This window comes from Mustela nigripes, chromosome 17 (genome assembly GCF_022355385.1).
Source record: "Mustela nigripes isolate SB6536 chromosome 17, MUSNIG.SB6536, whole genome shotgun sequence".
Classification (NCBI taxonomy): Eukaryota; Metazoa; Chordata; class Mammalia; order Carnivora; family Mustelidae; genus Mustela; species Mustela nigripes.
In genome coordinates, this window is record NC_081573.1 from 48253948 (window position 1) to 48277985 (window position 24038).

General features: G+C 52.0%; 2 protein-coding genes across 5 annotated transcripts in view; both read right to left on the bottom strand.

Moving 5' to 3' along the window:
• LOC132005690 (uncharacterized) overlaps positions 1 to 8980 on the bottom strand; it is a 10639-nt gene extending 1659 nt beyond the window's left edge. Inside the window, exons 1-3 of one of the 4 annotated variants that reach the window (XR_009400876.1) lie at positions 8501 to 8980; positions 8064 to 8301; positions 7337 to 7763 (exon numbers count right to left, since the gene is read on the bottom strand). Coding sequence is in view for 1 of the 4 variants with exons in the window: in XM_059383129.1 (XP_059239112.1) it covers positions 7518 to 7763; positions 8069 to 8301; positions 8501 to 8834 (813 nt within the window). In the remaining 3 variants the exon portion in view is untranslated. Of the gene's footprint in view, positions 1 to 7336; positions 7764 to 8063; positions 8302 to 8500 lie in introns of those variants that run through there. The other 3 variants (XM_059383129.1, XR_009400875.1, XR_009400874.1) reach the window with 3 other exon arrangements.
• A 4450-nt stretch (positions 8981 to 13430) lies between these two features.
• Positions 13431 to 24038, bottom strand: part of CFDP1 (craniofacial development protein 1) — a 123882-nt gene continuing 113274 nt past the window's right edge. Inside the window, exons 6-7 of the mRNA XM_059381507.1 lie at positions 22974 to 23132; positions 13431 to 13740 (exon numbers count right to left, since the gene is read on the bottom strand). Of these exons, the coding sequence (XP_059237490.1) occupies positions 13650 to 13740; positions 22974 to 23132 (250 nt within the window). The 3' untranslated portion in view covers positions 13431 to 13649. The remainder of the gene's footprint in view (positions 13741 to 22973; positions 23133 to 24038) is intronic.

A 24038-nucleotide genomic window follows, 5' to 3' on the forward strand; every position in this document is an offset into this window, starting at 1 on the left:
TATTTGACAGACGGAGATCACAAGTAGGCAGAGAAGCAGGCAGAGAGAGAGGAGGAAGCAGGCTCCCTGCTGAGCAGAGAGCCCAATGAGGGGCTGGATCCCAGGACCCTGGGATCATGACCTGAGCCGATGGCAGAGGCTTTAACCCACTGAGCCACCCAGGCACCCCTCAGCTTTTTTTTTTTTTTTTTTTAAAGTTTATTTATTTAAGTAAACTCTACAACCAACGTCATGCTCGAACTCATGGCCCTGAGATCAAGAGTCACATGCTCTTCTCACTGAGCCAGCTGGGTGCGCCCCATTTTAACTATTTTTAAGTGTACGATTCATGTCTAGAACTTTCTCATCATCCCACACAGAAAATGTCTCATCAAACCAAAACTCCCCTTCTCCCCCTTCCCAGCCCCTGGCAGCCACCATTCCACCTTCTGTCTCTAAGAAATTGCCTGTTCTTGGGTGATTTTTTTTTTTTTAAAGACAGGTTTGTGAGGGGGAAACGCAACTGCCAAGTCCTAGGAAAGGCAAGCCACCGTGGACGGGTTCCCATAGACACTTTGGGGCCTGACACCCAGGAGATCCAAGCGAACAGCCAACAGAGCGGAGGCCCTGCGGTCAGTCCCCTGCGGATCCCACTGCCCAATCGCTTCCCCCTCCTCAGCCCCCAGCAGGCAGGAGGCCAAGGGAAAGGGACTGGCCAGGGCTCCGAGAACCAGACAGCTGAGCTGGGTGGAACCACAGGCTCCCACCTCGGCTAGCTCCGAGGGCCCTGGCCGTTGGCCTCCTGGTTTTCTAGGATGTTTGTAAACACCAGAGACCAGAGCCCCTTCCAGGAACAGGCCTGCGTTCTCAGTGACTGTGACAAGTGGAATTTCACTGTCCGCTGGAAACAATCCCCAGGGCATTGTGTTTCTGAATCCAGGGATGAAGCCACCCGCCTGAATAGAATGCATTCTCTAAATCAGTAAGGAGCCCCAAAGAGCTGTCGCCACATTGAGGTCACGAGCGTGAGTCCCCAGAGCAGCCGTTTGGTTCTCAGTGAGGCAGCCATGCCGGCCCTCACACCCCCATCAGCTGTTCTGCTGCCTGGAGACCAAGGGTCTGCCACAGGGGCGCTGGGAAAGTCTCCCTGCTCCCTGGGACTGAGTGGACCCTTGTGGAAACAGGACGGAACTCACGGCAGGGAGTGAGATCTGCACTTTGGCAAGAAGCTGGCCTCCCTGTCACCTTTGGCCTCTGGGGGCAGGACAGGACCCGGGTTCTGGCCCTGCCTTATGAACTTCAGCATGGTACTTACGCTCTAAGCATGTTTTCATCCCCTCTGTCCAATGGGGCTTAATAAAGCAGCAAAGCGGCCCCCAGCTCCAGGGAGCCCCCTCCCTATTCCATTCTATGTGAAAACTCCCCCCCCCACCCCCCGCCGCCAAGAACTGCACAGTTCATGGCCCTGGCTCACACGTCCTGGAAGGACTGGGTCTACGGCAGACAAGGGCTGCGGTGGTACCCAATGGGGAGATACCCATTAGCTGCTGCGTGGGATTCGGAATCAGTGACTTGCCTCTCCACCCACCAGCTGGCCTTTCCTGGCCAGGAGCTTTCTACTTCTGCTCCCCTGAGGCGGGAGGGGCCCCGCCCATCCTGATGGGGCTAAAAGGGGAGGCTAATAAAGTGGTGGAGGCTGGCCCAAGTCCTGGCCTCGAGGGTAACCTCTGGCAAGTTCTTTGCACAAGGCCTTGGGCTCAGTGTATGATGGGAACAATGTCTGGTGGAATGTTCTAGAAAGAAAAGGCTGCATATCACTAGGATGACAGACCTTCCCAGTGGAACGGAGTGATGCTTACTGCGGAGCATCCCAACAATGCCAGGCTAAGACCTGGAGACCCAGATAGAGGAGTGGAATTGGGCTCTGCCCTCCTGGCCTGCCAGAGATGGTAGGGGCTTCCTGGAGGAGGCAGCCCTCAAACAGGACCATGAAGGATGAGCAAGAGTTCAGGGGGCCTGTGTGGACAGCAAAACCGGTGTGGAAAGGGGCTCCCCTCCAGGGTCCAAAAGCCTGAGACCCACCTGTTCCTGGGGAGAGACAACCAAGGTTTCCAAAAGCAGACCCTTAGTGGGGAGGCCTGCATTCAAAGCACCACGGAGCTGGTCCTAACCCAGATTTACTAAGAAAGCCCATGTAAGGAGGACCAGAGTCTTCTTTTCATCAGGGGAAGAGAGGGAAAACCTCCCTTGGTGAGCCCAGGCAGGATCCCCTCTTACTCTCTGGCCTCTGGGCACATGGATTTATGCTGCTGAATAACCCAGGCCGCAGGGAGACGAGGGAACAAGAGCACAGCAACCCCTGGGCCAGCCGGCAGCCGGAGGGCACCTCATGGCCATGACTCAGCTTGGAGAGAAGCCAGGGCAGCTGCCCGAGAGCTCTGTGCGTTGTGGGGTATTGTTTTTGCTGCCAGCATCTCAGGCTCTTGAAAAGGATCTGCCTTTGGGTTGATTTAATTTTAACTTAATAAATATATTTTAGAGACAGCGAGAGAGAGTGGGGGGGGGTGGGGGCAGAGAGAGAGGGAGAGAGAGAATCTCAAGAAGATTCCCCGTGGCGCAGGGAGCCTGACGTGGGGCTCGATCCTATGACCCTGAGATCGCGATCTGAACCAAAACCGAGAGCCAGATGTCCAATTGAATGAGACATCCAGGTGCTTCGTGGGTTGGTTTTAAATGGTTTCCTTCCAGATAATCCGTGTAGCCAATCTCCAAGGAAGGAGCCTTCAGCAGCCCTGAGGCCCGGGGTAGCCTAAGCCCAGCTCCTCCCAGGGAGCCTGGAGCCTTGCCGTAGTTGGCAATGAACCAGTTTGCCATCAGCATGCACAGAAGCCCAGGCGTGCTCTGGGTATCCTGCTGCCCCAGCCTCGCGGGCTGCCTCTTGTCCCACTGAGTGGGACAATTGCCATAGCCCCAGTCTGTACTGCTTTATACTTGCCAGGAAGCACCCCCATCTCACAGAGCAAAAGTGAGGCTGCATGAGGCAGCCAAAGCTAAATAAGAAACAATGGTGCCAGGACTGATGGCTGGGGTGTGGTCCCAACTCAAGGTCAACGTCAAGGTGGTAGACCTGGAGAGCACAATAAAGAGGCTGAGACGAGAAAGGGCAAGCCATTGGAAGGAGGGGGAGGGACACCTGGCTGGTTCCATCAGTAGAGCGCCAGACTCTCGATCTCAGGTTTGTGGGTTCGAGCCCCACATTGGGTATGGACATTACTTAAAAATAAAATCTTAAAAAAATCAAAGAGGAGAAGGCTTAGTTTGGGAAGATAAAGACAGAGAGGGATTGAGAATGGAGATTGAGCAGTTGGGAATAATACTTTAAGGCAAATTCAGACTTGCTCACTAGACCTCAGAACCACCGGGCAAGTGTGAAAGAAGGGTAGTGAAGCCCCCCTCTTTTTTTTTTTTTTCTTCTTTTTTTTTTTTAAAGTAAGGTCTACACCCAACTTAGGGCTTGAACTCATGACCCTGAGATCAAGAGGCACACATTCTATGGACTGCACCAGCCAGGCACCCCTTGAAGGCCTATCTCTTAACTGCATAAAACTCATCTGCTCCGGAGCACCTGGGTGGCTCAGTCATTTAAGCCTCTGCCTTCAGCTCAGGTCATGATCTCAGGATCCTGGGATCGAGCCCAGGTCAGGTTCCCTGCTCAGTGCGGAGTCTGCTTTTCCTTCTTCCTACTTGTGTTCTCTCTCTCATGTTCTAATATGTAAAATTAAAGAAAAAAAAAAAAACAAAACTCATCTGCCCTGAGAGGTAAAGCTAACTGGATTCAAAAAACGTTGAGAGCAACTCACAGATGAACGCACCACAAAACTAGGTTTGTGATGAATCAGGTCCTGGGGCATATTCCTGCTGCATTTGTCGGGTTCTTCAGAGAAGCAGAAGCAACAGGAGACAGGGAGGCTGCCAAGTCCCATGGCTGGCCATTCGTGGGCTAGAGACCCCAGGGAGCCAGCGCTGGGGGAGCTGATGGTGTATGTCCAGTCCAAGCTGGAGGCTCCTGGAACCAGGAGCACTGGTGGATGGGAGAAGGATGTCTGAGCTCAGGGAGAGAGCAAATTTGCCTTTCTCCACCTTTTGTTCTATCCAGACCCTCAATGGATTTGATGATGTCCACCCACACTGGTGACAAGGGTCTTTACTGAGTCTACCTATTCAAATGCTAATCTCTTCCAGAAAAAGTCCTTACAGACATGTTCTACCACTTATCTTGGCATCCCTTAGCCCAGTCAAGTTGGTACATAAAATTAACCATCATGCCTGCCTCGTTCAAGTGCCCCTTCCAGAGATGGGGTTGGTACAAAAGAACATTGGGCACTTAGGCGTGGTCTAGTTCAGTCTCCTCCATGGACGGACATTCTCCTCCTAGTTCTGGCCACATCTTACCCAGAGCACTGAGCTCCATGCTCAGAGACAGGCAAACAGAACTACTTGGCTGAATCTTGTCTTCTCAGTTGGCTGAGCGTCGGAATCTCGAGTTTGGCTCAGGTCATGATCTCGGGGTCCTGAGATAGAGCCCCTCACTGGGCCCCATGCTTAGTGCATAGTCTGCGTGTTCCTCTCCCTCTGCTCCTCCCCCAACTCGCACCGCACTGTCTCTCTCTCTCCCAAATAAATAAATAAAATCTTAAAAAAAAAAAAAAAAAAAAGGTTTGACTCAATGGGGAAATGCTCATGGCATTTACTATAGGATACACAACGGCACCAGTGCAGTCCAATATAGTTTTATGATGATGGAAGCGTTGGGTGCCCACACTATCAACAATTGTAGCCACTAGTCACATGATTGATTACTGAGCACTTGACATCTTTGGTCTGTGTGAGAAACTGAATTTTGAGTTCTTTTCTTTTTCCTTTTGGATTTTGAAGGCTAATGAATTTAAAATTTAAATTGAGGGGCACCTGGCTGGCTCAGTCGGTAGACCATGTGACTCCTGATCTCGGGGTTGTGAGTTCAAGCCCTACTTTGGGCATGGAGTCTACTAAAAAATAATTTTTTTTTTCTGAAATATGCACACGTGGTCAGTAGCTTCTGTGTTGAGCTGCCTGGGGATGAGTACAATTCCAACTGCCTTAAGAAAAGTTCTGTAAAAATATGGGGAAAAGCCTGAAAGTATCCCAAAATGTAGCAGTTTTCTTTGTTGATAAGATGATGAAAGATTTTAAATCCTGTTTGATTTTTCTGCTTCCAAATTTTCCAACAGTGAGTGGTTTCTTTCTGTGATCAGAGGAAGGGAGAAGAGGGAGAGAAGCCTGGAGCAGGCCAAGCTCATGCTGGCAGGAAGGCTGCAGTGCGGGCTGGGCTGGCGGGAGCCGGCCCATCCGCCTCGCACGGGGCTTGTTTTGACAGGAGCGTTGTGCCTCCGGTGGCTTGGGGCTTCTCCAAGCTGCAAGGCAACCTAGCTGACACACTGTAAAGCCCGTTTAGCGGGTGTGAGCACGTGTGTGTGTATGTGTATGGGGGCCCCCAATCTGTTGCCAGCTTGCAGCGCGGTGTTCCCTCTTCAGCTGTTTGCTGGGATTTGGGTGGATTTTGTCGTCTGCTTTGCTCGCTTGCTTTCCCTGGAGACTTCCTGCAGCTGCTTTTCCCAGTGACGGCTAACTTTAAGGGGCTTCCTGCTAAGCTCTCTATGGGGGCCTCCGAAGACTCCTCGAAGTCGGAGAAAGTTCCTGCGGGTGCCGGGCGTACTCATTACGGTTTGCTGATGCATCAGGAATTTAGGAGGCTGAATTATTTGAAGTGGCAAGACTAAAGGAAGATGGAATTTTCCTAAACACATAGCTGGAGGCTTTATTATTTTTAATAAGCAGGGAGGCGATGCACAGGGGTTCTCCAACTTGAGCGGGTCAGCGTCACCCAGCTGCCTGTGGGAGATGAGATTCCTAGTGTTCGCTGCCCACTCTTGGATTGTTTAATCCTTCCCCTTTGCTTTACAGATACAGAAATGCGAGGAAGGGGAGGCAAGAGGCCAAGCCATGTATGGAAGCAGGTCACTCTGCGATGAGGGTGTCTCCCTAGACCGCGCCTGGGGTAGATGACTGGGAATGGGTAGAATCCCCTCCGTGTCTCAGGACTCCAACCTCAAATTCAAAGGTCCCATAATGGAGCTCAACAGCAGAGCGTAACGGAATCGTGGGGTCTGGCTTGAGACAGCAGTAAAGACAGGGTAATCTTGATGAGGCAACTGAGACCCAGAGGGTCGCCCCTGCCCCAGATGGCCGTTCTCTGGGCCCCAGAGCTTGCAGACTTAAAATGTCTTCTGACTGTCAGTCCTGGGGCCTCCAACACAGATGGGCTTGGGTTATACTGCGAAGCTGTTGGGTGGGAGAGGGAGGGCTGACGAGAGCAGAGCAGCTGGGCAGCGACCCTCCACACTCTGAAGACTGGCCACCGCTCCCTCTGAGGGGGCACCCACCGCAGCCCCATGTCACAGCTGTGGCCCAAGGGCTGGGAACAGCTCAGAACACTGGGCCGAATTTGAAGACGGGCAGCTCCATAACTTCTACTAGAAAACCCACATACTGTGATTCATTTTGGTGCCTTCAAATTTGAAGCTCGTTTTTCTGGGTCAGGGACCATTTATCTGCATCTAACATGTCGAGGCTCGCCGCATCTTTCCAACATATGGCCTGTGTGTGTCCTGTCTCTCCGCGTCTGTCAAGGCCATGTGGGCAAAGGGAAGGCTGACTCGGCAGTGCTGGAACCATGGGCTATGCTGGGAGGGGGCACTTGGCCTCGCATGGGCTCATCAGCTTCCCAGCCTCCCATCCTGGTTTTCAGAGAAAGAGAAGTTGGGGGGCACCTGGTAGTTTACCTGAGGGAGTCCCTCATCTCCTAGGGAAACGTTCCAGGGGCCGTTTGGAAGATCATTCTGGAATGCCTGCTAGCCCAGGATGGGACACAGTGAAAACCCCCTGACACCTAGCAAGCTCATCGCCACGGCAACCCCGCATCCCTGTGCTGCCCACCCCTCGGACACCTCTCTGTGGGATGGATAGGGGAAGTCTAAACGGGAGGTTGTCTTTCTTTTTTAAAAAATTATCTTGAAATACTTCAGAAAATAAAGGCATAATGAATAACGTAAGAAAAATCCATGTCCTCACCTCCCAATTTAAAATATAAAACCACATCTGTTAACAAAGCTCCTTTTCTTTCTCTGATCATAGAACCTTCCCTATCCCGTGAGAGGTAATGGCTATACTGAGTTTAGTGTCGATCACCCATTCATTATATATAATTACACTTATATACACGTTATATATATGTAATTATATACACTTCTTATATTCTGAACCAAGGTATATTATCTTTTGCAAGTTAAAACATTTTTTTTTTTTTGAGGTGGGAGTCACATAACATAAAATCAACCATCTCAAAGTGTAAAATTCAGTGGTATTTAGTGCACTGGCAGTGTGAGGCAACCATCACCTCCATGTTCGTGTTTTTGAACTTGAATAACGGGCATCACACGTTAGGACTGATGCCGCCGGCTTTTCGCCGCGGTGCTGCTTCCGAGGCTCATCTGTGCTGACGTGCGGCCCTCCTCACTCGACCCACTGCTGTCCTGTGTCGCCGCACCATGTGACTGCTTCCCGACCGATCCCTTCTCCTGATGGCTACTGGGTAGACTCCAGGTTGTAATGATCACCACGGGGCCTGCCTCCTTGTGCTGCTTCTCCAGGATGTCAACCCAGGAGTAAAGCGGCGCTGTCAGGGACTGACAGCAGTCCCAGATTAGACATCGCTGAAGTGCTCCTCAAAGTGCTAATTTATGTTCACAGAAGCCTGGCTGTCTTGGGGAGCTGGGGGCCGGGTGCACAATGTAATTAGAGTAACCTAACACTTGGAGAGTGTGCTGCGTTTAATAAGACGCCGTGAGGGAGGCTCTCAGCAGCCTCCTGAACAAGGTGTCTGAGACTCAGAGGGACTCGGCCCCAGATCCCAGCACAGGGTTAGGACTGAAGGTCAGAGGCAGGACAACCTGGGACGGTGCTGTCTCCCCCCCGCCCCCTTGTACCTTACTTCAGCATGGGTCACAGTGGACCCCGTCAGCTTTCTGAGGTGACAACACAACGAACGCCGGCTGGCAGTCCACAGAGAGGAGACCCTCAAAGGATCTCGGTAGTGTGGGCCATTCCAGGCTGCAGGGAAGCAGGCCGGACTCTCCTGGACTCGCACATTCCGTTTTCCTTGTGGTGGTCGACGTGCTTGTGCCTGAAGGTCGCAGCTGATAGTATTTTGGGGTCTAAGTTGCCCTAGGAGGGCACAAAAAAAAAGACAAGACTTTACAGAGAAGTCGGAGGGAGGAAGCGTGAGCACACCCAGGGAAGGAGGTACAGTGGGAGAGGCAGTTAGGATTCCTGGACTGTCCAAGGAACTGTCAACAGGGCACGGGCCCGTCCTGCCCGCACTCCCTGAAACCAGGCGGCCTCCCAGGAGAGCAACCCTGTGTACCTCGCTTAGCACAGAAACCAGGTTCTGGAGCAGAGCTTAAGCCTGAAGTGACACTTGAGCAGAGGCCTGTCTGGACAAGGCTTCGGGGTGTCTCCGTTGCAGAGAGTGGCTGGGCCACTGCCCCAGGGCGGGGGCAGAGTTGGAAGCTGAAGGGGTATGCCCACACCTCTGGGGTCCTTCTGCCACGAACTTTCGGCACTGGGAGTGCCAGCGGCCACTCCCCCAGTGCAAGCACCTCCCCGTCTTTGGTTCTTCCGGCCCCTGCACTCAGGTCTGTGGGTCTGGAGCCAGAAGGCGGTGAAAGGCAGTTTCGCTTGGCCTGCCCGGCCCCCATCTGACCCTCCAGTCACGAGATGTAGGTGTGATCACCGGTGGTTTCCCAGTCTGACCTCAGGCAAGTTTCCTCTTGTGAAAAATGAGGAGGATCTGACAGATGGCCTGCACGGAAGCAGCTGGTGGTGGGACCTCTCTACCACTTGTCCGCCAGGGCTCCCAGCCCAGGTCCCCCGCATCCGCTCCCACGGCGCTCAGCTCACGCACGATTCAGCTCGCCACACCGTCTCTTCTTCCCTAGAGACCTTAGGGCGCACTCCTAATTGGAGCACCATGTTTCTTAGGAAATAGGTGAGCAGAAAAGCATAAGGAAGCTTATTCTTTGACCTTATGCTGTTCTGGAGCAGTTTTTTCACCATTGGGAAGGCATCATCAGATGCCCTAGAAATCTGACACACCCATCTGGGGCAAGGAGAAGACAAAGACTGAAGGCAGAGCAGGGCCAGGAAACAACCTTCAGGGATTCTCCACAGGCCATGGCACAGCCAGGAGGTGTCCTTGGGCCGTCCCCCTGCCGTTCACACCAGGCCATGGTCCCAAGGCCCATGGTGCCCTGCCCAACTGCCTCTTAGCACTGACTCGGTCTTTCCACTTCCCTACCCCAGGGCAAAGGGAAATTGTTTCCTTCGGAGTAAGGCAGAAGACTTTTCACTAAATATGGATGTGAAGAGCTAGATACAACATTATCCACTTGTTCTTAAAAGCTGTGGGCTAGGTAGTGCCTGGGTGGCTCGGTCGTTAAGCATCTGCCTTTGGCTCAGGTCATATCCCAGGGTGCTGGGATCAAGCCCCCTGTCAGGCTCCCCGCTCAGCCGGCAGGCTGCTTCTCCCTCTCCTTCTGCCTATCCCCACCCCCACCCCGTCCCCTGCTCGTGCTCTCTCTCTCAAGTAAATAAATAAAATCTTTTAAAAATTAAAAAAAAACCAACAACAAAAAATAAAAAATACTGTGGGCTAGATGATGTCTGCCACGGTTCAATCAGGACAGATGGAAAAGAGGATTCTGGATTGAACATGGTTAACACCTCTGTCAGCCCCACTACCCCGCTGGTCTCAGGGGGCCCACCAGAAAAGGTCAGGCATTCACTGAGGCAGCTCTCAGGCCTTGGCTAGCAAGGTAGGTAGAGGCAGGGACAGGTAGCCACGCTGGCCATGAAGGCAGGTGCCACAAGGGCATGGACGGGGCTTAGGCAGGAGCAGAGCCGACGAAGAGGAAGGCCCAAGGGTGGTCACAGGAGACCTGAGGCCACTCCACTCTGCAGCCAGAGTGCCCGGCATGCTGGGCTGGGAAGACTCCCGTCTCCTGGGGCCTGGTTTCCACTTAGGAGAAACAGCCATTCATGCCCCCGCCCCAGCACCAGTCTCGCCGGCCGGGTTCTGTCGCTGGGGACTGAGCCCCAACAGCAAGCAAACATAGGGCACAGAGGGGTCCAGGAGATGGGACAACATGTAATCTGCAAAGACCAGGCTCCGAGTTGTTAAAACAAGCCCAGGATCTGGGCAGGCGGGGAGTGTTCCCACCACTACATTCCTGGCCACGGTCAGACCCGCAGGGTGGGAGCGGGGCTCTGGAAGGCCGCCCATCCTGCCCTGGAACAGCTGGGCACTTCTTAGTCCTTTCCTATACACAGCTCCGTTCTCTCTCTGGCACAATTGAAAAACAAAACCAGAAACAGTTCATTATTAAAAACTCAAATCCAAAGAGAAGTACAGAGAATAGTGTAGGACGGGCTGTCTTCCTCACTCAGATTCAACCACCACCAACACATGGCCCATCACTTCTCATCTCTGAGCCCACCCACTCCTTGGTGACAATTTTAAGGACTAAATGGAGAAATGCCTGTTGGTTTATTATGAAGAATTGAGTGTTCTGGGTACCACTGTTTGGCTGACTTATCACCGATCACCTAATTCCACCCCCATCTTCCACAACAGGCTCCAGCCTCTGCTCCTGCTGGGGCAAGGGGCAGTCGGATGATCCAGCGTCGGCCGGTGAGACACACACCACAGCCGGCTTCGAAGCTGCTTTTAAAAGTCTCATTGCAGGCTGACACACGTGGGCACACACAGACACACCTGCGCCTGTATCAGCCACAGGAAGCGATTTCATCAATACGATGAACTTAGCTCAACACAAGTGACTTTTTTTTTTTTTTAAGATTTTATTTTTAAGCCATCTCTACACCCAGCCTGGGGCTTGAACTTAGAACCCCGAGATCAAGAGTCACACCCTCTACCAACTGAGCCACCCAGACGCCCCAATGCAGGTGGCTTTTCAGGAGGCTCTATGGAGATGAAGAGAGAAGCAGCTTGAGTCAAGGCAAATGCAACTGTTTTAACTGAGAATGTCTGGGAACACGGAAGCAAGGTGCACAAAGCTCGCAGAAAGGGCATCTGTGACAAGAATGGGGTAAGAAAGGCGCCTGGGTGGCTCAGTGGGTTGAGCCTCTGCCTTAGGCTGAGGTCATGATCTCAAGGTCCTAGGATAGAGCTCTGCATCGGGCTCTCTGCTCAGCAAGGAGCCTGCTTCCCTCCACCCCCGCCTGCCTCTCCGTGTACTTGTGATCTCTCTCTCTCTCTCCATCAAATAAATAAATAAATTCTTAAAAAAAAAAAAAAAAAAGAAGAATGGAGTAAATAGCTGCATATTCCTTGACAAGCGGCTGGATTCTGCCAAAAGGGGTGAGGCTGGAGGGGCTTTCTGCTTCACTGGCCACTTGGAGTTTATTTTCCACTTAGTGGAAGACACATGGTTCCAGGGTGTCAGGAAGGCCTGCACGTGGCTTTGGAGAGTAAAGAGTGGGCTTCTCTCAACTTGCTTACGGTGCTTGCTGTTTTGTTATACAAGAACCCCACTGCTTCTGCTTGCGGCAGCCTGCCCAGTCTACAGGGAGGGGTCAGTGGGGCCCTGATGAGCCCAGAGCCTCCCGCAGTCTGATGGCTGGTGGTGGCCACGCAGGACTGGGGAGTGGGGGGGCTTTCTAAAAGACGCGGATGTGTAAAAAGTCACCGAGCGGAGATCAGATGTGTGCAGCAAACCTGCTGGGAAAAGACCCACTAAGTCGAGCCGGCAGAAAGGAACAAACATTGTGCGGCTGTCACCTTCATCTAATGCAGGGCCCAGCAGGGACGCCTGTGTGAGGGTCGGCTCGCGGACAGAAACTGAGGAGCAAACACTTTACTGTGCTCCCTGACTCGTCCGCCTTCTCGCTCCGCACCTTGGAGCACAGCAAGAATAGCAAACCCACCGCGCCAAGAACCCAGGGTGCTCTTGCAGCTGCTCTCCTAATCTCGGTGGCTTCAAAGGCGTGAAGATTTGCTAAGGAACTAAAACCCTAACTTGCGATGGGCTCAGCGCCGTTTATTTGTGGAGATTCCAGATCATTTCTCAACCCCAAGGCACGAGCGTTCGCACTGCTGCTGCGGCCTGGCAGCTGAGACGAAGAATTGCGGGAGGGAGCACGGGCTGGAGGCCTCAGGACCCGGAAGGTGAGGGGCAGTGAGCAGAGGACGATGCCTGGAGGAGGCCACGCGGCCGGACTGGCGTCTCAGTCTGGGCTGTGGCTTCTGCGGGTCTGGATGTCCCTGCCCTGACCAGAGTGCTGCCTTGTCTTCCCTTGCAGGACTTCCCCGTTACTCCTGTATCCGGCACAGGACTGTAACCGAGGCCTCACAGCCACCTGTTCTGATGCTGGCCTGAAGGGCTCTCTGGCCACTTCAAAAATCCTTCATTGGAGTGGATGTAAACAGACAATGTGTTCCACTGCAGCCAGTAAACTACCTTGCTGAGTAGTAAGGTCCATGGCCCCCTAACTAAGTAGTGTTGAGGATGAGGGCTTGGTTGCCATGAGCTTCTGACCATGTATCCGAGGACTGGATGGGGGAACCCCAGGTATCTCATTAGCTCATCTCAACCTTACTATGAGGTAGTGGTGTTCCTCGTACCATGTGCAGACTAGAAAACACAGGCTCAGAAAGCCCAGCTGGGTCAAGGTCACAAGGCTGGTACGTGTGCAGGCAGGGACTCGCTCCCAGTCTTCGGAACACTACCTTCCCCTAAACCTGTCCATGTTACTCAGGACACCCTGATAAACATACCCCAAAAGCAAACTGTGGGGGTTACTACTTTATTACTATTAAGTTTGGAATTTAAATTTTCCTAAGGAGTATACAAAAGTCTTCTGCAGTCTTCTTTGACAAAAGAATTATTGAGGTGGGGGCACATCTTAAACTGACTTGAAACTTTGGGAAGAGGAAACAAATGTCTCTAATTCAGCAATAATACATGCTTATTTTCAGCCTAACCTTACACTTGTAGGTGGGAATCCCGTTCAGAGAGAGGAAGAGGGCAGAAGAGAAGCAGCCGCGGATCAAGAACAAACTGCCAGGGACTTGGTATTCCTCCCACCCTCGGGAGCCTCCCTCCCTTGGTCTCTGGGGCAAGGCTGACTCCAGAACAGGCCCCAGAAATCCACCTAGGGTGACCGGCTCTCCTCCCGGGGGCCAGAGCAGGCAGGCTGGGCCGTGTAGGCCTGGCTGGTGGCCTTCGCGGGACAACGAAGGGAAGGCCGGTGCTGTCCTCATCTTCACCAGCCTATCGCAGGACCAAATTTATTTTTATTTTTTTCAAGGACAAACTTTTAAAAGTAAAATGGATGAAACCACGTGAGGTCAAGATACAAAGACAGAAATTCAACGTAGAAAAAAGACCTTGCTGGGAAACAGTTGGATGAGAAACACCGGAAACATTTCACAGACGCACCAGAAGCTCACATTGTAAACAGGATTAAGCTGCTATTGGTTTCCCGCATTAACATCAGGGTTTCATTTTGCTCAGCCGGAGATCTCGCTCGATTTCAAACTGCCTGTGGTCCACTCGGTCTAGAAAAGCCTTCCGTTCAATGTACCTAAAGAAAATATAAGAAGTTTGTGAGCAGACTTCTGTAGGAGAAAACAGTCTCCCTTTCACTGTCCGGCCCCCAGGTATCCCCTTGACTGGTGGGCTCCCCAAGTTAGAGCAAATGCAAACAGATGACCACAGCTGGTGCCCGGAATGACCACCCACAACTCGCCCAGGAACATCCAAACCACTCGCATTTGGTCTAAACAACGATGCTTCTGGCTCCGAGGTCACTGCAAGTAAAATGGGAAAGAGAAAGCAACCACCTGTCTGGGGGTTCGGCGGCAGGAACACGCGGTAGTTTTGTAACAAGGTTTTAGGTACAGAAGAACACAGGCTGAGTCAAGCATGGACTCCGTGGGGGCCTCTGTTACCCATCAGCTGGGCCACGCTGGTCAAGGGCTCAACATCTCTCAGCCTCATTTTTCTCAAGAGTAGAAGAGCGAGGCCGTGTTTCTTGGTCCCGGTGGTGGGCTGAGATGGTCGGGGAGAGGAAATACACATCCTGCCTATCTACGGTAGGCAGGAGCCAAACCGAGAAACGGAGCATCTGACAATGGAAGAAACAGGGCTTTGTAGGAACGGCTTTCTGGGGCTGTCTTGACGCTCTGGTGGGCACATAAAGTGCTCACTTTAAAGGGATTCCACTGCCTTCAGTGCTCTCCTTCCTTCCCCTGCTCCTCTCCAGTGTCCTCTGCCCACTTGGGTCCAGAAGAGGCCTCCGCTAAGTTTCTCTAGGGGAATGAGAGCCAGAGCGGCCACCCAGAGTCCACCTACAGGGGCCCCTTAAAAGGCCTGTGCTCGGCATCTGGGGCCAGGTTCAGCAGACACGGCTTCCCCAGGTCCTCCCCGGCGGGATGGGAAGGAAGGAGGCGCAGGGCAGAAGCGGGCAGAGGAGCAGCGGCTGGCAGCTTAATGAGACACAGCTGCATTTTAATGTACCTTCTTGCCACAAAGTGGGCCGTGCTCTGCCCGGCGCGGGGGTTGGGGGGTCTCTTCTGCTAATTAATCTATTGAGAGAGCAAAACTGCCATTGAAAATAGCAGACATAATTGAATCTCTGCACTCATTTTTCTTTTGTTACACTGTGTAAAATGTGCATCTGTCATTACAAGGTCATTATGTTTACGGCGAGAATGTTAGCAGGCTCAGGAGCCTGTATTCCTTGGCTGGGTTCAGGGCCTGCTTGCCCTCCTGGGCTGCCCTGCGAGCTGTGGCCCATCCCCACAACTTCCCGCAGAGGCGGAGGTGGCTCTGAGTTCAAACCCTGACTGCCACTGGCCAGCTGTGGGACACTGCAAAAACCACATAACTCTGCCAATTCTGTTTCCTAATCTGCCAAGAGAAGAAAAGAAAGCGAATCACCATCCACACACCGGAGGGCTGCTGTGTGCACTGAATGACACTGTCCACTGTCGGGAGCAGATGCTCCAGAAAACGGCAGCTAATGCTGTCACTGTCGTATTGGGAAGCCAGCTTCTGCCAGGGTCCTGAGGACAACAGATCCCCGAGGGGAGCAGCCAGGTCTCTTGATGGGTATTATCAGCGACCAGGTCAGGGATCAGGAATAAGCTGGTGTGTCCACACCGCCAATCAGAGGCCAGAATGGCTGGAAACAAACAGTAGGACCTGCTCCTGGCTTTGATGTAAGCCCTCAGATGTATGTCATTGATTTAGCCATCAGATTTAGCCACTGAAACACAGGATGCCTGGCTAAATGGAAATTTCAAGTTCCCCGGCAGACAGGAAAGCCACAGACACCATAGACCCCCTTTTGATAAAGAGAGAAGGCAAGGCGGGCTGCGGCGGGGAAGCAGACAGCTGACAACTCGCTTGCCTTCCACGCATCACCAAGGGGGCCGTGATTCTCCAGAGGGGGCTGTTAACCAAAATGGACCCGAAGGGCTCGGCCACACTATAACCACCGTCCTCCCCCACCGTGGTTCCCCAGCCCTGGGTGAAGGTCGAGATGGGAATCAGTACTTTGATAGCCCTAACTGCCCCTTGAAGTTCAGCAGGAAAGAAAGGGGTGCACCCTGGCTAGAGAGGAATTTAGGACGTGTTTTAAGAGAATCACTACCCAGCGCTATCTGTCAGAGTGCGTGGAGGGAAGAAAGAGGAAGTATGCGGCTTTGAGCATTTATGGTCCTTCTTCTTGATTGTTCTCGAAGGAGGAAGTGAGACTTCAATGAGGATCTCACCGAGCATGAATGACGGCCTGGCAGGTTCCTGGAGCGGTGCCAGGTCCAGCCGACTTGGGAGACTCTCAAGACTGAAGCCAGGCTGGGGGCTACGCAGGCAGGTGCAGGCAGAGCTCAGGTTAAGGGGAGGATTCAGGCAGCCAGGAGGGGCACGTGTGCAGAACACAAGTGAATTCTCGAGGGCGACCCAGACAAAGGCCATCAAGGCAGGCCTGGCGACTTCATCTCCCCATTCAGAGCCATGTGCAGCTGCTAACAGCAATCGGCCAAGAGCTGCCCAGGAACCAAACTTCTATCGGACATGGACCACCCTCTCCCCTGTCTCCCCTGCCACCGGCCGAGACAGGAAAGGTGCTGAGGATGAGAGCGGCTCTGATATTTACTATTTGTTTGCATTGGGCAAGATACACAATTTCCGTGCCTTATTTTTCTTCTCTGTCAAACAGGAATAAAAATGATAGTACCCCGAGGACAGTGCAGTGAGCCTGTGGGAAGGGCTCTGTAAACAATAAAGAGCAGCTGAGACTGAGGGTTCTCGCTTCCCGTTTCTGACCTGACAGCGTCACTACCAAGCCTCACACCGTGGGACAGCTGCAGCAGGGGCCAGGAGACAAAGGGTTTGTGGGACAGGCCGCCTCCTCCAAGGTGGCCCAGGTAGATGGCCTACTTAAATCGTGCTTCAGGGGGTTTTCAGGCACCCTAAGTGGGTTACAGCGCCAGAACACAAGCATCAGCTGATGAGAGCAGGGGTACCTTTCTGGCCTGGGCCTGGCACTCCTGGGGACCCAGCCTGATTGGGCCCAGTACACTGGGGAGCCGGGGGCTGTGGGTGGGGGACATCATCCGTTCCTGCCACTACTGCTCTGTGTGGCCCATTTACGAGGAAGTGGCTCTTTACTTTCATTAATCAAACATGCTAATAGCACCAAAACCTAAGGGACTTTCTAACTTTTCCTTTCAGAACCAGGTTAGATACAACAGGTTCTGGCATCTTTTGATCTTCCGACCCAAATTACTTTTCTGATACCAACTGTTTGAGATCCAGGCCAACAAGGAGGGAGAGTATGTGACCTGGAAACCTCTTGAGGCCCAAAGTAGAAGAATGGTGACTTTAACGAAGTTTCTCCCCTGCTTTCCTCCCATCTCACCAGACGCTGGTGCTGAGAGCATGACTCCTGGGGTCATGGAGGGAGACTGGAGAAAAAACGATTTTCTCTGGGCTCTCCTTCATGCCTCTCCACATCACAAACACGCCTGGTTTCCAAACATCTTGCTCCCTGACCTTCAGCTGACCTTCCCTGACCTTCAATTTGCTTGCCAGCGGCAGCCAAGCCCAGGCCTGCATTCCGCTTAGGCACTGTGCCACGCAGGCCTGCTGGCCTCTGGCTCGGCTGGCCGTGCCCGCTGCGGGGAAGCTGTGTGGTCAGGGATGGGGCTGGAGGCAGCAAGTGCTAAACGCTGCTCCCGAAATGCTGGGCTGGCCGGAGGGGCTGGGGCTCAGGGCAAGAGCAGCGGCTCTTTGCTGGGTAGATGACTGACCGTCTTGGGTACGGGTATTTTAAACAACTCTCCTGCCTGGAAAGGATGCCTGGGCAGAGACACTCTGATGGAGCGATTGTACCCCCTTCTCTGTAGGGGCTGATTCTTATCTCACTGGGTTCCATAACAAAGTCATGACCGTCTGGGGGCCACTGGGTCAGCATCTAGACAGTGAGATGGCTCAGTACCTGCTCTGTGCGGGGTCCTCCTCTGGGTGCTGGTGGAGGCTCACTGCATACGAAATAGGAGATGACGACACACTCCAACACAGTGATATGACTGACGGCTCCTGCGGGGGGGTGGTATTCCAGAGTGGTATCCAAGTCAAACCCTGAGTGACAAGAGTGTGCCACCATGGAGAAGGAGCTGGAGGAGCCCTAGAGGGGCTGAGCCATCATAAGCAGGGCAGAACGGGGCATGAGGTGGGTGGGGAAAGCTCTGGAAGGGCCTAGGATGCTAGGGGAAGGAGCTGAACACTGACTGCTAGGGCTGCTGGGGGCCTCCAGCAGGGAACAGAGGAAAAGTAGTTTGCATTAAAAAAATCCTACTAGCTACTGTGGGGGAGCAGGGAGGGAAGGGGATGGACAGACAGAAGGAGGGAGCACGACAGATGTCTATGGCCTGTACTAGAGTCATGGCAGTGGGGCTGGTTGGAGAGCATGGACTAAAGTATTTTACGATACAACTGTCTACTGGCTTTGCAGCATGTGAACTGAAAGAGGAAAGCAAGCATGACTCTTAGGTTTTTAACAGTTGGGGGATGGTAATGGTGTCATTTTCTGAGAAGTCTGAGGAAAGAGAGTTCATGGAAAGAAGGGCAAGTATTTGGTTTTGCAGGCTAAGTTTGCTGTGTGTCTCGGACATCGAATGGAGATGTCAACCCAACAGTTGGTATGAGAGTCTGGAGCTCAGTGGAACGACTGCGCAGGGGAGAGCTTTTCTGGGACTCATCAGCAGAATGCAGCACCTAAGCCACGGAACTAGTGAGCTCTGCAGGGCGGGGGTGGTCTGCAGGGAATGCAAGGACAGACGGCTGCCCAGAGCTCAGCCCTGGGACTTCCCAAGTTTGAAAGCCCAGGGAAGGAAGAGGGACTAGCCAGGGAGGCTGGAAGGACATGCCCCCCAGCCATATTTGTCACCTCTGTGGAAAGCATTCCTGAAGGGTTGACAGGAAGGCATCGTGAGGGAATTTAAAGGAATAAGGCACCAGCTTCCCATCTGCAGTGACGCCCCGACAGTGTGGTCAGGAAGGGCAGATGGGAGAGAGAAGAGTGAGCAGAGGACTCCTGGTATTTATACACACACCAGACAACTCCTGTTCTCATTTAATTCTCCTCATAAACTTGAGAGGTGTAGCCTACTGAAGAGTTTCTGCTTTACAGACGAAGACATGGGCTACAGCACACAGCAGATTGGTAGCAGAGCCAGGATTTAAATTCCACTGCAGTTTTCTTTTTTTTAGATTAATCTGAGAGAGACAGAGAGAGAGATGGAGCACACGAGCGAGTTGGGGTCGGGAGGGGCAGAAGGAGAGAAAGTCTCTAGCAGACTCCCCACGGAGTGAAGAGCCCAATACAGGGCTTGATCTCACACCCTGAGATCGTGACCTGAGCTGAAATCAAGAGTCGGACACCTGACCAACTGCACCACCCAGGCGCCCCAGTGTCAATTCAGTTTTGCCATAAAATGTACCACACAGGGGCGCCTGGGTGGCTCAGTGGGTTAAGGCCTCTGCCTTCAGCCCAGGTCATGATCCCAGGGTCCGGGGATTGAGCCCCACATCGGGCTCTCTGCTCAGTGCAGAGCCTGCTTCTCTCTCTCTCTCTCTCTCTGCCTACTTGTGTTCTCTGTCAAATAAATAAATAAAATCTTAAAAAAAAAAAAATGGGGACGCCTGGGTGGCTCAGTTGGTTAAGCAGCTGCCTTCGGCTCAGGTCATGATCCCAGAGTCCTGGGATCGAGTCCCCACATCGGGCTCCTTGCTCAGCAGGGAGCCTGCTTCTCCCTCTGCCTGCCACTCTGTCTGCCTGTGCTCGCTCTCTCTCCCTCTCTCTCTCTGATAAATAAATAAAATCTTAAAAAAAAAAAAATGTAACACACAGATTAAAGTGAATAAAATGGGGAAGGCAAACGCCCCGTCACAAAGCAAGTGCTCACGTGGCCATCGGCAGATGAAGAAACGGAATGCAGGAAGCCCGGAGGAGGCCCCTGCCTAACTCTCCCGCCGATGCCAGCCCTGCCAGGTGCGAACTTGCTTGCATTTGAAGGCTCTGTGCTCTCAACGTCATGGCCTAGCTGTGCCTGATTCTGAACTTGACATAAATAGACTTATACTGTGAATTCTTCTGTGACTTTCTTTCACAAAGTGAGTCAACAGATGCACTACTTTTGCCTGTTTTAGACCTTTCTATAAATGAGATCATGCTGTGTGAACTCGGCATTACCCTGTTATTGAAATTTATTTGTCGTTCCAATTGCTAAAGAGTATCCCCATCTATAAACTGTTAAAAACCTGAGGCCCAAAATGGTGTCACGTAGGTTAAAATCCCGTCAGTCGACCCAGACTTAATACCTAACTTCACTGCAACTTCAACCCTCCAGGAATGTAACCTTTCACCGGTCAGTCAGGAATTTTCTGGTCAGCACCGATAAGGTTATATGTCACATGGGCCTTCCTCCTCCAAAGAAAGGTGAGGTAATCTGCCTACTAAAACCCTTTTTGTCCCCAGATGGAGGTGACCACACCTGAAATAATCCTTCTTTCTATTTATGACTTCCTTGTCCTGCCTTCAACAGCCTTTCCCTTTCTGCAGCCCTCTGGCACTCCCCTCTACCTGGTAGATGCTTGTGTGTGTATTTCAAGATGGCAAAACTGCCTTTAAAATACCTGGATGATGATAACCCAACACTGACCAACACGCTTCAAATTCTATCCGGTCCTTACAAAGGGAAAGATGTGTTAGCACTGACTGAATTGGAGTTAGTACCAAAACATAAAAAGCATGATACAAGCTTTTACTCTCAATCCAAACTTATTTTACTCAGGACTGTGTAACAGGAATATTTTTACCACCCTTTATGACTTGAATTCTTGTATAAGAGATCAATTTAATTTGGGTACTTGTGAAAAGGTCTTATAGACAGCAGAATTCAATCAACACTCATAGGGAGTTCTGCTGAGATGGTACCAAGTATGACTTCCCCACTTCTTGGTTTCTTGGCTTCAGCAAAGAGGACTTTTACTCTAGGGGATGCCCTTGGGACTCTCTACATACTCTCTCAGAGTATCCCCTCTCTGGTAGTGCCTTTGCTGTGGCTGCCATTTGTGTAAGAGAATTCGGGGGCCTGACTTGCCTCTGCCCAGACAGACCTTACAGGTTTGGTTCTTGTCCTTCCTTTCCTTCAACACTGTGGCACTCACTGGGCACACTTCTCCGGAGAAATCTTCTTGCCTTCTTGACATTCCGGGTTTGGAACTTGGCTCTCTAGTTATGTATGTGTTGGAAAGGCTCAGCCGGCAGCTCTTGCTCTCATCGCTAGAATTTCGAAGCTACAGTCTAGTGATTCTCAGCCCTGGCTGTGCATCAGAAGCACCCGAGGAGTGAGTTAAAGATACAAGTCTCTGTGACTCTCAATTCAGCAGCTCTAGGTAGGAGTGGCCTTGTCACCCCAACTCTGAAACCAGCCCCCCAGGACGATTCTCCTGCTAAGCCGAGGTAAGAGCCCGAGCTACACCCTGTTCCCTGGAGGGTTGGGCCCCTTTAATCTTCTTGCAAAAGCCAGGAAAGGCAAGTGAGTGGAGGTGTGGGGGTGGGCACTAGAGGGAAGGTGAGAAGAGCCCAAGGCAGAGCAAAGAAGTCATCAGATCTACACTGGAAAAACACAATCAGATGGGTCGAATCGTCTGGTGCGGGTAAGAATCTCAGAAAAGGTGGGGAAAGCAGGGCACTTAAAAGCTGTTAGTAGTTCCTGAACCCAGTTACGTGATTTTCCATTGCCTGAAAAGTCCTCATCATTGGGCAGATGTCCTTTTAATCTTGTTTTCTCTTCCAGTCCACGTATTATTAGCTCTGCTTATCTTCAACAGCACCACTCCCTACTTTTATAAGACCTCTATCAACCTGAGCAGAAAGAACATTGTCCGACCCATATAATCAATACTCAGAGGACCAATAAAGCGTCATACACACTAAGGTCCCTGCTGCCTAAGATCATCGGGCAAACGTGGAGAAGAGGAACGAGCTGTGAGCAACCAGAGCAGAGTCAAAGATGAAGAGGTCTGGGGTAGACCTCAGAGCCCTTCTCTAGTAACAGCAGCTCCTGTCTGTGTTTTGTCCTAGGCCTTCGTCAGAGGACTCTGGCACTTCTGCCTCTGCCCTGTGGCATTCCATCTTTGACACACTGATTCAGAAGTCTGATGGTGAACCAAGTCCATAAAGTCATTTAACAGAAAAAATTTTTAAACATACTGATCAGCTTCTAAGTTCATTCAAATAACCTCGAAGCCAAAGTTAGAAACATGAGCCAGAAAATAAACCCTCACCTGTCTGCATTATAACTTAGCTGACATAGAGCCAAATGACTACCACTTAATGTAGGCAAAGCATGCTATGTGCTCCATGTGCATTACAAGTATGCGTCATACACGTGCTACACACGTTATCAGGAGAGCCTCACACTCACCCCCAGTGCAGTATCATTACCCCAATTCGCAGGCAAAGGAGCTGAGCTTCAGAAATGCTCTGTGTGCTGCAGGGAGAGCCCGTCCCGGCGAGGGGCTGGGGCAGGGAGGACCCAGACTGACAGCCACATGACACTTTCCACTGTTAGCAGAAGGGAGTGATGACCTCGAGCCACAGACCCTGTTCTGCAGTAACTTTGCTTCTTAGCTCCTCCTGAGGTTCCTAAGTGCTCACTAAACACTGCCTCTCTCGATATTCTGGACTACAGAGAGTATCGACAGCCTCTTTGTATTCCGAAGTGAAGAGGAGGGGTGCAAGCGACAGCCAGGGGCCGTGGGAGGGCTGGCAGGTCATGCAGGTTGGAGCCCCAGCCTGGGCCACAATGACACGGACAGGAACAACCTGCAGTAAGACGACAACATCCAGGCACTCTGTTGGCTCTGCTCTGGAAGCCCGGGGCCGGTCTGGCTTCTCAGAAGACCGAATCACTCTGATCAGGCCAAGGCTGATACGGCGAGCCAGATGTGAACATGTGACAAACGAGGTGACTGACAGTGCATGGGAGCTGCCCGTCATTCGGCGAGCTCGGCTCGGCAAATATGATCGGCCCGAGAGCGAGGCTGTTCCCATACCGCAAGCCGCAGGGCTCTTTCCTCACCCAGAGCACGGCCCCACGTTAAAACAGAGCTTTGCCGACAAACTGACAAAATTCGCTTCGCCACGAGGAGTGCATGCTTATTTAAACTGGGTGGCCTGTCTACAATCGACTACTTCAGATTTTTTGAGTGTTTAGAGCAGTAGAATCTACTAGTTCTTACCCCTCCTTCCCTCGATTGTGGATGGCTAGCTCCTCGCCAATGCCCTCTTCCTCCTTGAAGCTCTCCCAGTCCAGTTTGGACTTCTCTAGGGTGCTCATCTTCTGCTTCTTGGCTCCGATTTTCCCCAAAAGGCTGCTCATGCCACTTGATCTTTTTAACCTGGAGAAAGTGAAGAAAATGAAATGTGTACCACGTTAGAACTATCAAACTCTTAATTCACGTCTTTTACTGGTTGGCACGGGGTCCCCTAGATTCGGGCTATTTATCTTAATGGAAACCATTTCTGTATGTAGGGCACTTTCTGTCTGCTGTGGAGAACACTCTAGGTAGACCGGAATTCGGATGCACTTTTCCCGCCCACCAACTCTGACCGCTCCAAGGACCCAGGGAAAGGAAACCCTGCAGCCCTCTGTATGCTCTGCAGGACAGGTCTGTGCTCGCAGGCAGGGAGAAGCACAGCATGAGTCAGACACGACTGTGGAATCACATGCCTACGTTCATATTCCAGCTCTAACTGTGTGACTTCAGGCTACTGAACCGCATCTCCTCTGGCTTCCTATCACCTACCAAGTGAACAGTGACTCAGAGGGCTGCAGTGTATTTTCTTTCTTTCTTTTTTTTTTTTTTTTAAGATTTTATTTATTTATTTGACAGAGATCACAAGCAGGCAGAGAGGCAGGCAGAGAGAGAGAGGGGGAAGCAGGCTCTCCGCTGAGCAGAGAGCCCGATGTGGGGCTCAATCCCAGGACCCTGAGATCACGACCTGAGCCGAAGGCAGAAGCTTAACCCACTGAGCCACCCAGGCGCGCCTGCAGTGTATTTTCTATGTCAAGTGCTTTACGACAGCACCTGGCACGGAGTAAAGGTGTAATAAATGCCAGCCACCCTGAGTCAGTCATCATCCGTGCCCTCAAACCCCAGGGAATGCTCGTAAGAGAAAGAGAAACAGATCCCAACACTGATGGGCAAAAAGTCACAGTATCTCAAAAGGACTGTTAAGGTCAGTTTCCTTTCCACTCCTGTGAGTCAGAACCCTGGGTTTTCCCAGGAGGTGGAGAACATTCC